Here is a 12,408-nt window from a genome sequence, read left to right as displayed (position 1 = left end):
CTTCTTTGTAATATTTTTCTTTTTGTTACGGTAATTTTTTTTTCTTTTAGAAGAATCCATTTGTTTGATTTTTTTTTTTTCGGTCGGCAAATATGATATAAAAATTGAAAAAGGGCAAGACGAATAGGAAAAAAAATTACAAAAGAAGAAAGGTTAATGTACGAAATGAAAATAAAATGATTGAACTGGTGAAAAGAAAGAGAAAAGGCTAAAAGGCTAAAGGAAAATTGGTCCCACAGCCAGAACTGCTGAAACTGAGCATTGTCTCTTCCCCTGTCTCACCTCTATCACTCATACTTAGGCACTTCCCAGTCTATCAGTCCCCTCTGGAGACAGAGAAATCTAGAGAGAGAGAGAGAGAGAGTATCTCTGCGTGTCTCTTCATATATTTACCGACTCCCCAACGGTTCTTTCTCCCTTTTATTTCGTTTTAGTTTAGCCTCGTGACCTCTTTCTCTGCAAAACCTCTCCCATCTCTATCTCTCTGCCCCCCTCCTCCTCTGTTTTTTGCTAAAAAAATTTCAGTATAGTACTCACTCCTCGTTTCCCTTATTCGGCAACTTTCCTTTCTGAGATATTTCCCATTCGATTTGGCCAATACCCAGTTTCCATCCAAGTTTTAGTTTCCTTCTTCTAGGGTTTTGGGTATACTCTGTTTTCTGAGAATTTAATTTGATTTGATTGAGCGAGAGCAAAAGCGTGTTTCCTTCTTATTCATAGCTTTCGAGGTTTGTTTCTTCGGTTGTTGAAACCCATACAGGGAACTTCATTTCGACTAGAGCTTTGATTCCTTGTTCTTAAATCTTAATTGCGGATTTCAATATTCAATTTCTCTAGTGCGTTCCTGTTTCTATTTTATTCCAAAAGCTTCTGGGCTTTGGCCTTTTCCTAGTGTCTTCTTTTTTTTACCTAAATAAATTAAGACCCTTTTGTTTGTTGTACTTTTCAGTTAAGGGTTTAGGGTTTTTGTACCTATTTTCTTTTTCTGTCCTCCTTTAGTTGGAAATTTTTGGCTTTTTCAGTCCTTCAAGTTTCATTTAGCAAACCTCTCTGGGTTTTAGTCTTCATCTCAGTTCTATGACTCCAAATCCTCTGTTTTCTCTGGGCTTAAACCCAACCTGAATTTGGGCAAGTTTCAAACTTCAACCTTGAATTTCTGTTAAGTCTTCCTTGAAATCATCCCCAAATGTCTTCGTGTTTTAGCGGTGGCGGAAGAACCTATGCATTTGAGCTTGACATAGTCAAATCCCCTTCCACTTCAACCCGGACTTCACAAACATCCTCACCTTCTTCCACTCTCTCGGAATCAAGCAATTCGGCACTCGCAATCTCCACCCGAAAACCCCGCACCCCTCGAAAACGTCCCAACCAGACTTACAATGAAGCCGCTGCATTACTCTCCACTGCTTACCCCAACGTCTTCTCCACCAAAATCCTCACAAACCCTCGCAAATCCACCAAACCCCACGACTCCTTCCTCGACCCATCTTCCGAACTGCTCCTCCCTTTCAGACTCATCGACAATTCCGCCACTTTCCTCCTCCACAACCCCATCCGAGAAAAACCCAATTCTCGGTTCGATCCCAAAGCCATCAATTCATTTGAAAAGTCTTGTAATTCGCCTGGGGAGTTCAATTCCCCGGTGAATTTCGACTCCAATTATCCCAACTCCTCCATGGAGCTGTGCGATGACTTCGACGCCGAATCTATGCTGGACGAGGAAATTGAGGAGGGTATTGATAGTATCATGGGGAGTAGCACCAGCATGAACATCGATTCCGTCGATGAGTCCACTAGCAGTGACCCAATGATGACGGATTCCTGCTATGGCTACCCAATGGGGTTGGGATTTGGCGGGAATTTCGAACTCGGGTTCGGATTCAGAAGAGGAGGAGTGAGGCCGTTGAGGCAAGTCGACGATGGAGTGAATTGGTGGAGTTTCCCGACCGTCGATGTTGTTGAAATCTCGCCCAGATTCAACAAATCTCGTCCGTCCGTTCCGGCTCCGTCGTCGGCCCCACCTTCTGCCGGGAAGAAGAAGAAGAAGAAGATGGAGAAGCTAGCGGTGGTGGAGTCCAAGCTGGCGGAGTTGCCGCTAAAGGAGAAGAGTCCGAAGGAGGAGTCGGAGCCTGGCGGGCTGATGCTGAAGCTGAAGCTGGACTACGACGACGTTTTGAGTGCTTGGTCCGACAAAGCGTCGCCGTTTCCGGAGGAGTTGCAGGGCGGCGCTGATGGAAACGACGTCTCTGTATGTTTCTCATCTCTCGCCAGGAAATCAAATTCCAGCAAACCTTAAACAACTGTGGTTCTCCGTTCGTGTCCTTACTTTTTTTTTTTTTTTTTTTTGTCGGAATTCCAATAAGTTGATTCGGTTTAGCACTTAATGCATCATTTATTAACAGAAGTATTTTAACGTTTATCTTTTCCTTTTTTTTTTTTTTTTTTTGGCAAACTTAATTTTTATTAATATTTTAATTAATCAGTTCGCGAATTAACGAATTTTTGAACTAATAATATCAATACAAATGCCCTTTCAAAAATATCGATACAAATGAGCTATAGAAATAGAAGGAAAGACACCCATTACTCTTTCTAGTATTCAAAACACGATATTTGTTTTTCGTAAGAAGACATAATTTTTTCTCGATTTTTTTATTATTAAATTTAAGAGTAATGATTTTTTTCCAGAAAACTAGGGTAATTGTTTTTTGGGTGATAAATAAATGACGTAATTGTGATTTTCAAACCCCACATTTGAGGTGTGACAGTGGTGTATGTGTCACATTATAAACGTTCCAAACCCAATTGAGAAAAAATAAGGTTATCACCAACCATAGAGTCATAAAGGTTTTTAATATTTTAAATTTCTTTTTAAAAAAAATATATATATGTCAATTCCATTTCTATTGACGTGATGTCAAAGTATTTATTACTCTATGAATATTCTAATTTGGGGCAGCAGTAATGGTCCTTTTCTCACTGGGAAGAACCAGAATTTACAAAGAAAATGACATAATTGTCCCTGTTTAGTTTATTAATTTGTGAATAATGAGGTTGTAAGTCTAAAACGGTGAGCTGCGGAGCACTGAATGAATAATTGTGTTTGTTTTTGGGGCAGGCCAGACTGGCGCAGATTGATTTATTCACGGACGCCGGTGGGTTGAGAGAGGCTAGCGTGCTCCGCTACAAGGAAAAGCGACGTACGCGCCTCTTTTCGAAGAAGATCAGGTATCAAGTCCGCAAAGTCAATGCCGATCGACGGCCAAGAATGAAGGTACTTTTTTCGTAAATTATTATTTTGAATTATTTTTTTGTTTGTTTGGATTTGATCAGAAAATGATTCAAAGGGAGCCAATTCCATTTTGTGTGGAATCTTAAGGATTGCTTGAAACTAGATGCCATGACAAACAAAAAATTCTTATTGGGAAGTCCAAAATTACATGATAAAATCATGTGAATAATGGCATGATAGATGTGATGATTTACAAGTTGTCATGCATTTATATGTTTGTTTTTTTTTCTCCCCATAATGTTGTCCCTCATTATATTCAAAATTGAAAGTTGGGGAACTTCTTTAGAAGTAAACTGCATTAAACTTGTGTGAAGTCTTTAGAGTGGTTTTTTTTTTTTGATCAGATAAACTCAAATGCTGCAACTAGTCTTTCGTGAGTCGAACTCACAACCTCCCACTTTCAAAGGGGAGACTATGCCACTAGACCAAATGGTACTGGGCGAGTGGCCTTTTTTTATGTTAGAAGTATCAGCAACAAAAATTATTTCTCTAATTGGAAAAAAAAAAATTATTTCTCTAAAAGTATGCATAAATGCTTTTGGTGTTAAAGTAGAACCAACCACTGTTCTTTAATGTTGTTACGTAAGAGTCAATTTCATCACGTGAAAATCAAATTATACACTTACTCCTAAGTTTTTGGGCCCTTTGATAATGGAAGAATAGGGAGAATTTTAATGCCCTATGATTGTAAGGCTCTATGGCTCTATGGTTTCAGTCTCACTCACATGGGTGTTCCTTGTTTTGTCGCAGGGTAGATTTGTGAGAAGGCCAAACTCTAGCACAAATGGTCAAAGACAAAAGGAAATATGAATGGTATTTTTTAGGATTGAGGCCATAGCACTTCTACACAGCTCTGCCAGTTCTATTTTGTTGTATTAATTAGTTTTTCCAGTTTTTGTTAATTTTTTTTTTTTATTTCTTACGTTTTTCACACTAAGAAAGAAGCCAAAGAGATATGGAGACTAGCTAATTGATCGAGAAGAGGAGCATAGAGAACAACAACAACTTTTGGTCTAGGTTCTCATTTTTTATGTGTTTCTCTTTTTGTTCTTCTAGTCTTTAAGCAAAAGGATAGTTGGTTCCAAAGTCATGATCAAATACCTTTTTGTAGGTATAGAGTTTTTGTTGGAGGCAAAAGTAACCATAATTCCATAAATGAAGTCATGTTACTTGAAAGTCATTTTGGGTTGTTATATATATCTGTTAGCTTTAGGACTTTCAATGCCAAGTCATGTTACAAAAATTGGATCGCTGGGCACTTATAACTTTGTAAGGAGAATTTTAATTCATACCTATTTTTCTGATCACCACATTTATACAAGAAAAAAAAAAAATAAAAAAAAAAGACAGGATCTCATGGATAGTATAATCTCGGTTATGTTGTGCAAAAACTCTGTGGTCTTGTGTCACTCTCCATAAATAAGGAGTAGCGGTTGTGGTCTTGTGTCACTCTCCATAAATAAGGAGTAGCGGAATTAACGTCCATTGAGATTTATATTAACTTGATTGTTGGAGAGGTTTTTTATCGGTACCACGTCAGTTTCAAAACCTTGTCTACAAGAAAGGAGTTCGCAGCTCTCGCTCACATTATTAGGTAATGCATATGAAGAATGATCGTGCTCGTATAGAATCCAAGGTACTATGCACTAAGGTTTTTTTTTAAGTCAAATTTTGACTTTAAGGTTAAAGGGTCAACTTCCTACAACGAGTTTAAATAATTGATGTAAGCGTTACGGTCTAGATCTGTGGTATTTTTCAGTTTTGAGTATATATACATGTATCATGGCATAAGGTGTTGAGGCAGATAGACAATCAATGGTCTTCACCTTATTGGAATCGAGAAATCTCTTGGTTTGAGTCTACTAATCCATGAGAACTACACTAAATGTTGTGATACAGTCGATTTGTGAATCTACTTACTCTTATTATCACTCTATTACTATATAATGTGTATAAAATTATGCTTCTAGGGAATAATTAATTGTTTTTGTCGTATAAGTTTTGTCTATTTAAGGGAATGAACAAATTTCGTGATTAAAAATCATACAACAGTGATAGATCACAAGCAAAGAATTAGCTCCTTTATAACATCTAAGTTACATACGGCCTGACCAAGGGAGTCTCTAGTAAGTAACACCCAGATAATTGATTACACAATTATTCAAGTGACCAAACTTAAATATTTAAAATCAAAACCCTAAGCTTGTATCGATCACAACACCCAATTATATAAGTAAAAAGAATTTAATAACTGCACCAATTGGTAACACATAAGCATGAATAATCTATCAAATTCATATCGGTGTGTTCCATGTTAACTCACGCCAGGAAGCAATCAAAACTGAGATTTAGAGAGTTAAGAAACATGATATCACTATTGTTCTGCCAAATTTACCAACGTTTACTATATTCATAATATACTGAAGTGTCTTCCAAAACTAGTTATCGATCGAGTTTCAAATTCATTAGCTTCAACCAATCAAGAAAAAAGTTTGGAAAAACAAGATTGATGAATATGAACAAGCATGGTTTGCCATATCATTCCAACTTCACAATTCACTTTCTTTGAACTTTAGATTATTTTGGTTTTATTGAGTCATTGATTTCATGAATTTTAAAACGAAGTTTGATAAACTCACCAAAATATGAGACATTATAACCTTAAGAAATCCTGTGATAATTTTAATTTACATATAATATAAATTTTTTTTTTTTTAAAAAAAGAATTCCGGTGCCGGGATTTGAACCCAGAAACTCAATTCCAAGTGAGAAATATGTTGAGCTACACCGGATGCTGTGATTTTTGTGGACTTTGAACTATATTTATTCATCACGTCTTCTCACCCACCTATTTTAAACTAATGATCACACAAGAACCACAATGGCATTAGGCAAGAAATCCTGTGTGTCCATTTTTCTGTTTCCTTCCCAGTCCCTCCATTAACATATTGACATGTATCATTTCATTCCAACTGACGTAACAATCATCTAGCTCTGTTATTAACCGTAATGAAAATATCAATTTCTAAAATGAAAATATAATTAAGGAAAAGAAGAAAAGAGAAAAGCAGAAGTGCAATACGTATCCAAATCAAGACTTGTCTTCCCCAAGACAAATGCATGGTTTGCCTTATCATTCCAGCTTCATAATTCACTTTCTTTGAAAGTTACATATGCAAAGAAAAAAAGAAAAACAAAAATAGTTCCGGTGCCGGGATTCGAACCCGGAAACTCATATCCAAGTGAGAAATTCGTTGAGCTACACCGGATGATGTGATTAATATAGATTTTGAGCTTTATTTATTCTATTAAGTCTCTCACCCACCTATACTGAACAAACTGATCACATAAGAAGCACAGTGGTATTGGGTTGCAACTCCATTAGCAAAAGGAAATAGTTCAAGTAGATTTTGGGCGCTTCACTCTTCACTGCAAGTATGTTCTTCTTCCTTTTCCTTTTACCAAATATATATTAATGATGGTTAAATTGAAGTTCTGGGTATGTTGAGATTGCACTTCGGGTAGGTGGTTTGCCCTTATGTGATTTTTGCTGTTATAGCCCACCCCAGGTTCAAATTCTGGTTTCATCAACTGGGTCTTTCAATGGGTGTTTATACTTTTGAAGGGGTTTTTGTCTGTTTGCTTTTGTAGATACCAAGTATTCTGATGCAATCAGAAAAGTTTTAAGGCATTGCTCTTTTTCAGTTTCTGGTTCCTCTTGTTTTGTCCAATCTTTAGTTATTATTGAAGACATCATTTTCTCTTAATATGTTCACACATTTTTATTTGTTTGGTGGCAAATTAGGCTTGATACAAATCTTGCATATGCATTTGTAGTATTTCACCCAAACGAGTTGAGTTGAGTTGATTCTACAGTTACAGACAATTGTCTATTATGCTATTTTCTAATGTGTTGCCTCTCTCTCTCTCTCAAAATAGATGTCATCTCTTGGAGAAGACAACCCCAACGATGATACCCTTATGTTTATGGATCTTGCTTTAGAACAGGTACTGTTTAGACTTACTCCCAAGTAGGCTTTAATTTAAAACCGTTAGTTGTGTTTTTCTAGTCAATTACTTTCAGTTTAAGAAATAAATTACAGGTTTTTATACCGTGGATGTAATGTGGCTTGGATTTCAATAGAGTAAAAATATTACTGTCCCTGACAAACACCCAAAGTTGAATTTAATGATGGACTGGTCTGGTTAAGTTACTGTCTGCCCTTCACTGAGGTTTCTGTACAGTTCTGAGACCTCAGCAGTGCAATTTACATTTTCTGGTCCTTTTATAATATGATTGAGTTTGTTTTTGTTGCTTATCCGTTGTTGTTGGTGCTATTGGTAGTTTCAATAATCTGACTGACGATTCCTATCAATAAAAGAATTTTCCTTCAGGTTCAGCTCTAGTCTTCATGTGCATTGCCTCTCTTTACTTTATTCTGCCTGATATGTATCCTTTTTTTTTTTTTTTTTTGCCTTTTCTTATTCTGGTGTTAAGTTTGCTTCCGTAGCTAATATTTAACTTCTATATTTCTTACTGCTCTATCTAGGCAAAGCTAGCTTTGGACAGCCTTGAAGTTCCTGTCGGGTACACTATTTGTATATCTTATAAATTTGTTGTGCGTTGCCTTTTAATATTCTATGCGCATTTCGTTTTAAGTTCACCTCTTACCCCTTTTCTTTGTTCACATAACTTATGGATTTATCCTATTAGTCATATAATTCAAGATTGTCTAGGTATTGTTCAGGAAAATTAGAATGTTTGGAATCCGTTTCTTTTGTTAAAAGTCAAGGGTATAAGAACATGATTGCACTCTTTTCTCTAATCTTTAGAATTTCAATTGATCAGCTGTGTGATTGTTGAAGATGGAAAGGTTATAGCGTCTGGAAGGAATCGGACTAACGAGACACGAAATGTAAATTTCCCATCGATGCCTTTTTATTTTTTACTTCATACTATTCAATTTGTATTCTGGTGTTGGTCTCCATTGTTAGTTTGTAGTAGTATCTACCTAGTGACTATTTATGGCTTCTGAAAGAACCCCCATACATGGTCACGTCTCTCTAGTTTGTTTCATATTAGGATAATTTCTCACATTTCAAGTGTATCTTCTCCCCAAACAGTTTTCTCCTGAATCAGTAAGAAAAGATGGGGCCCATATAATGTCATATTCAGTAATATCTTAAGGGTTGTTTGTGGGATGACTGAGACTACCTCAATTATTACAGGACTCACTTAATATATAAAGTAGATGTTTCCATTTCTTTTCTCTGCAGTTAACTTTAGATCTAAAGCAATCTAGTTCCTTCCATGTCTCTCTGTTCATGTACAATGTGTATCTGCACTTATGATGATCTTTTTATAAGAACTTACTTTAGTAGCCATGTCATTCTCCCTCCATCTATCAGAATGGAGAACACCTGATTCATGTCCTTTTTACATCAAGTAAGTTAATTAAAAAAAGTTTGATATTGTAATTAAAACCACTTTTGACCCATCACTTCCTCTCTTTTCATAAATTCCTGGATACTCAGTTGATTTATTCTACATCAATCAGACTGCACCTCTCTCGTGTGTGGTGTATCTACTAACATTTTATATGAACATGGTTTGTCACTTTTTTGCTGTGTTATACACATATAAGTCTGCTTCTTACATAAAAATATGGAAATTAACACCTATGGGTTTCTGTGCTTGCCTAAAAATGCAGGCTACAAGGCATGCAGAAATGGAAGCCATTGATACTCTTCTTGAGCAGTGGAGAGAAAAGAGGCTTTCAACTTCAGAAGTTGCGGAAATCTTTTCAAAATGTAACCTCTATGTTACATGTGAACCATGCATAATGTGTGCAGCAGCTTTATCAATTGTTGGTATGCCCTCTATCTCACGAAATGATAAAACTTTTCTTTCTTCTCTTTGATTATGTATAGGTAACTATCCCTTGGTCAGGTATCAAGGAAGTATTTTATGGCTGTGCCAATGACAAATTTGGTGGGTGCGGATCAATACTGTCGCTGCATTCAAGTAGCTCTGAGGCACTCATGAGGTTGTTATCTGAACTTAACACAGTAAGCAAAAATTGACTCGAATTGCTGGTCTCTAGTAATTTTTTGCCCGGAAAGAGATTACAAGTTGTTTCCTATGTTTGATGTACTTTCCAAAAGACAGTTCCTGGTCAAGTATATTAAATGCAACTACAAAATTATATATAGTAATATAGGTAGTGGCAGACTAGCTATAGCTTCTTTTTATTTTTATTTTAAATTGACATGGTTTTAATAGTTTAGGGGTGAATACTTATAGGCAAAGTTAAAAGGTAAAAACAATCCCTCCATAGAGAAACAGGATGTTGACTATTTAGTTGTCTGTAGCAGCAATTGTTTTATTTATATATAGGTGTGTGCATATATTATTTAATTAAACTTTTGAGTGATTTTCTTAATTGTGTTTAATGCTGAAGAGGTTTCATATTTTTTCTTTAATGGGTGCAAATAGATGTAAAGGATCATTAACTGTCTGCAGCCATGATGGGAAAGTTACATCAGTATTATTTTCTAGGCACCCTGTTCTCTGAGTATCTGAGGTTTACGTTTAACTCTATACCTGAATTGTTGGATTTGTGCTTGAAATTTGTATAACTATTAAGCTATAAACTGTTCCTTGGTTTTGTGATCTTCTACTCAAGATGATTGTTGCATCAGTCCCTCACTTTCTCTTTTGTTGTATAGTGGTGGAGTACCACAGGGGAAAGGTTTCAAATGCACTGGAGGGATAATGGCATCAGAAGCAGTCTCTCTTTTCCGCAATTTTTACGAGCAAGGAAACCCTAATGGTATCTGGTTTAGGAATAATTTATGTTTTTTAGACTGCAGTGAGATGGGAGAATCATTCATGCTTGCTTTCTCCTTTGAATTCATCAATTCTTTGCTCAATTTAGGGATTCCAATTTGTAGCATGTTTTAAATGCATGAAACCAAACTCCCATTTGAACTATCCTGTTCCTAGTTGAAGTATTTATTTAAGCTTCTTTATGTGTGTAATGTGTATTCTTTGGTTTCTTTCAGCTCCAAAGCCTCATAGACCTCTGACTCACCAGGCCATACAATGAATATGAACGGATTTGGTAAGTTATACTTTCGGAATTCTGTTTTAGTTCATTTGTCTTCTTGTTTTGTTTTTTGGATAAGTTTAATTTGATAGCACTGTTGCCTGGCTTATTGCAGTTTTTGCTTCTGCAACTCTCTTCTATTCACCTTTTCTTTTAGTTGGTTTCTAGTTTGCTTAGTGTTTTCTTGCTCGGGTCAACTTACCAAAATTTTAATTGGGTTGACAGGTGCAATCAGAATACCAAGTTTAATTAACTTGGTCAACTAACCAAAAGAACCGAGTTATTAAATAGTTTTTAATGTTTGCCAAAAGGGATGAAGATGAAAATTGGGAAGTTCAGGAGAGAAGGCACCCCGGGAGGGGATGTAGCTGAAAGTTTCTTCACGTACTTGAAAGTTTCTCTGTTTACTTAAACTATTCATTAATGGAAAAGCTCTCTTGAGTTTGAGACTTGGTTTTTCTGTTTGTATTTTGTTTTCATTGCCATTATTATTACAACCTAATTACTCGCTCCGCTTAGAGCATTTTTGATGGGAGTCTCAAAAATGTGACTCCAACCATATTAAAAAAAAAACGAGTAAGATTTCTGTGGCTCCCCTAAAAGTAGCTCCTAACTTGTTAAGGGGGTGGAGAAGCTTAGGACCTTAATTTTTTTCTTCTTGTTGGTCCGATGCTCCAATATCTTTGTTGTACTTCTATTAGTGCATGCTGTTGCTATAGATCTCGTGATGGTTCATGAGTGAGCTGTGCCATGTTGGTTAGACATAAATCCAACATGGTGATCATGAGTTCTAGTCTTATTTTCATATGAGGATGGGGATAAGTTCCATCTTTGACATTCATATCCCGTAATCATTTTCTTTGAAATTCATATAGTTACCATCTTTCTTTCATGAGTGAATCCAAGTAGCTGTTCGGACTGTTTAACCTATGTCGGGAATTTTCAGATAGCTTCGTTTCAGCTTTCGCATGTCGTCCCTTCATTAGTTTCAGACATTATTATTTAAAAAAAAAAATTATGATGTCAACGTAAAATTAATTTTAATCGATCAGTACCTAATACGACCCTCATGAAAACACATGATTCTATTTTGGGAGTGTTTGATATTGTTTCTTGGGTGATGAAGAGTTGAAACTTTTTTTGAACCCATTGTCGCAGTTCCTTTTGAGTAGACAACAGATGCTCATTTTTGTACTCACACAGTGCTCTCCTCATCTCATCCGTCGATATCAATTTTTTCACCCCTTTCAAATGAGACGTCATTGATAGGTGCAAGAATATGAATATTAATATTATTTTGAGTCTATTGTATTTGATATTATTATTAAAGCTGATGATGATTCCATTTATATAGATGATGTTCAGTGCATATGCATGTAACATCTAGACATTTGATCTTCTATGGAATTAAATTTTGAAACACTTAGATCTTCTATGGAATTATTCATTGTTTTGTGTATGTCTTGATTTGATGTATGTACTTAATTCTTGGTATGCTATGGATGTTTATACTAACTACAATATACATCGAACATAAAGTTCTTTTTAGATTAAAACTATTATTTTATTGATAAATAATAATCTCTCTAAATTATTAATTTCCGGTGATACCAAGATGGTCGGCCTTACATAAAAATTGAAAAAAAAAATAAAAAAAAATTCGGTATTCTACCTCTTATCTCATTTATTCTACGGTACATTAATGTACTTATACATCAAGTAGACTAGCTCAATATAAAGGTAGACTACCTCGATACTTTTCAAGCTAGTCTACTTATTCATGGAATCAGTCTACCTTTATATCAAATCTAGTTTACTTGATGTATTAGTACATTAATGTATCGTAGAATTTTTCTTTCTTTTATTCAAGATATGAATGATTACATCATGATGAAACAAGTTAGTTAATCTAGTTATCATTCCAGCCTTCCAGGTACCACTTGCTGTCCCAGTTGAAACTTACACAATTGGCCATCTTTCGTTAGTATAACCAACACTTACTACAGT

The 12,408-nt window shown here is 35.7% G+C and overlaps 2 protein-coding genes across 6 annotated transcripts; both read left to right on the top strand.

The window, feature by feature from the left end:
- The first annotated feature begins 287 nt into the window (after positions 1-287).
- Positions 288-4,472, top strand: LOC133709683 (protein CHLOROPLAST IMPORT APPARATUS 2-like). 3 transcript variants are annotated; one of them, XM_062135500.1, is made up of 3 exons: positions 289-2,248; positions 3,119-3,274; positions 4,048-4,472. In XM_062135500.1, the coding sequence occupies exons 1-3, from the start codon at positions 1,187-1,189 to the stop codon at positions 4,069-4,071; spliced, it is 1,242 nt and encodes a 413-aa protein (XP_061991484.1). In that variant the 5' UTR covers positions 289-1,186; the 3' UTR covers positions 4,072-4,472. The 3 variants fall into 3 exon arrangements, with proteins under 3 accessions (XP_061991485.1, XP_061991484.1, XP_061991483.1); XM_062135499.1 differs by having other exon boundaries at positions 291-2,248; positions 4,043-4,472; XM_062135501.1 differs by lacking the exon at positions 4,048-4,472 and having other exon boundaries at positions 288-2,248; positions 3,124-3,273.
- A 1,930-nt stretch (positions 4,473-6,402) lies between these two features.
- Positions 6,403-10,903, top strand: LOC133709839 (tRNA-specific adenosine deaminase TAD2-like). 3 transcript variants are annotated; one of them, XR_009846390.1, is made up of 9 exons: positions 6,403-6,727; positions 7,232-7,300; positions 7,843-7,880; positions 8,142-8,208; positions 9,004-9,163; positions 9,243-9,361; positions 10,022-10,125; positions 10,358-10,416; positions 10,627-10,903. XR_009846390.1 is itself a non-coding variant. In XM_062135754.1 (9 exons), exons 2-8 carry the CDS (start codon positions 7,232-7,234, stop codon positions 10,399-10,401), a joined length of 579 nt encoding a protein of 192 aa, XP_061991738.1. In that variant the 5' UTR covers positions 6,409-6,727; the 3' UTR covers positions 10,402-10,416; positions 10,627-10,867. The 3 variants fall into 3 exon arrangements, 2 of the variants coding, with proteins under 2 accessions (XP_061991739.1, XP_061991738.1); XM_062135754.1 differs by having other exon boundaries at positions 6,409-6,727; positions 9,243-9,339; positions 10,627-10,867; XM_062135755.1 differs by lacking the exons at positions 7,843-7,880; positions 8,142-8,208 and having other exon boundaries at positions 6,406-6,727; positions 9,243-9,339; positions 10,627-10,867.
- Positions 10,904-12,408: the final 1,505 nt, after the last annotated feature.

Source organism: Rosa rugosa, chromosome 5 (assembly GCF_958449725.1).
Source record: "Rosa rugosa chromosome 5, drRosRugo1.1, whole genome shotgun sequence".
Lineage (NCBI taxonomy): Eukaryota > Viridiplantae > Streptophyta > Magnoliopsida > Rosales > Rosaceae > Rosa > Rosa rugosa.
This window is presented reverse-complemented; position numbering and strand designations above follow the sequence as displayed.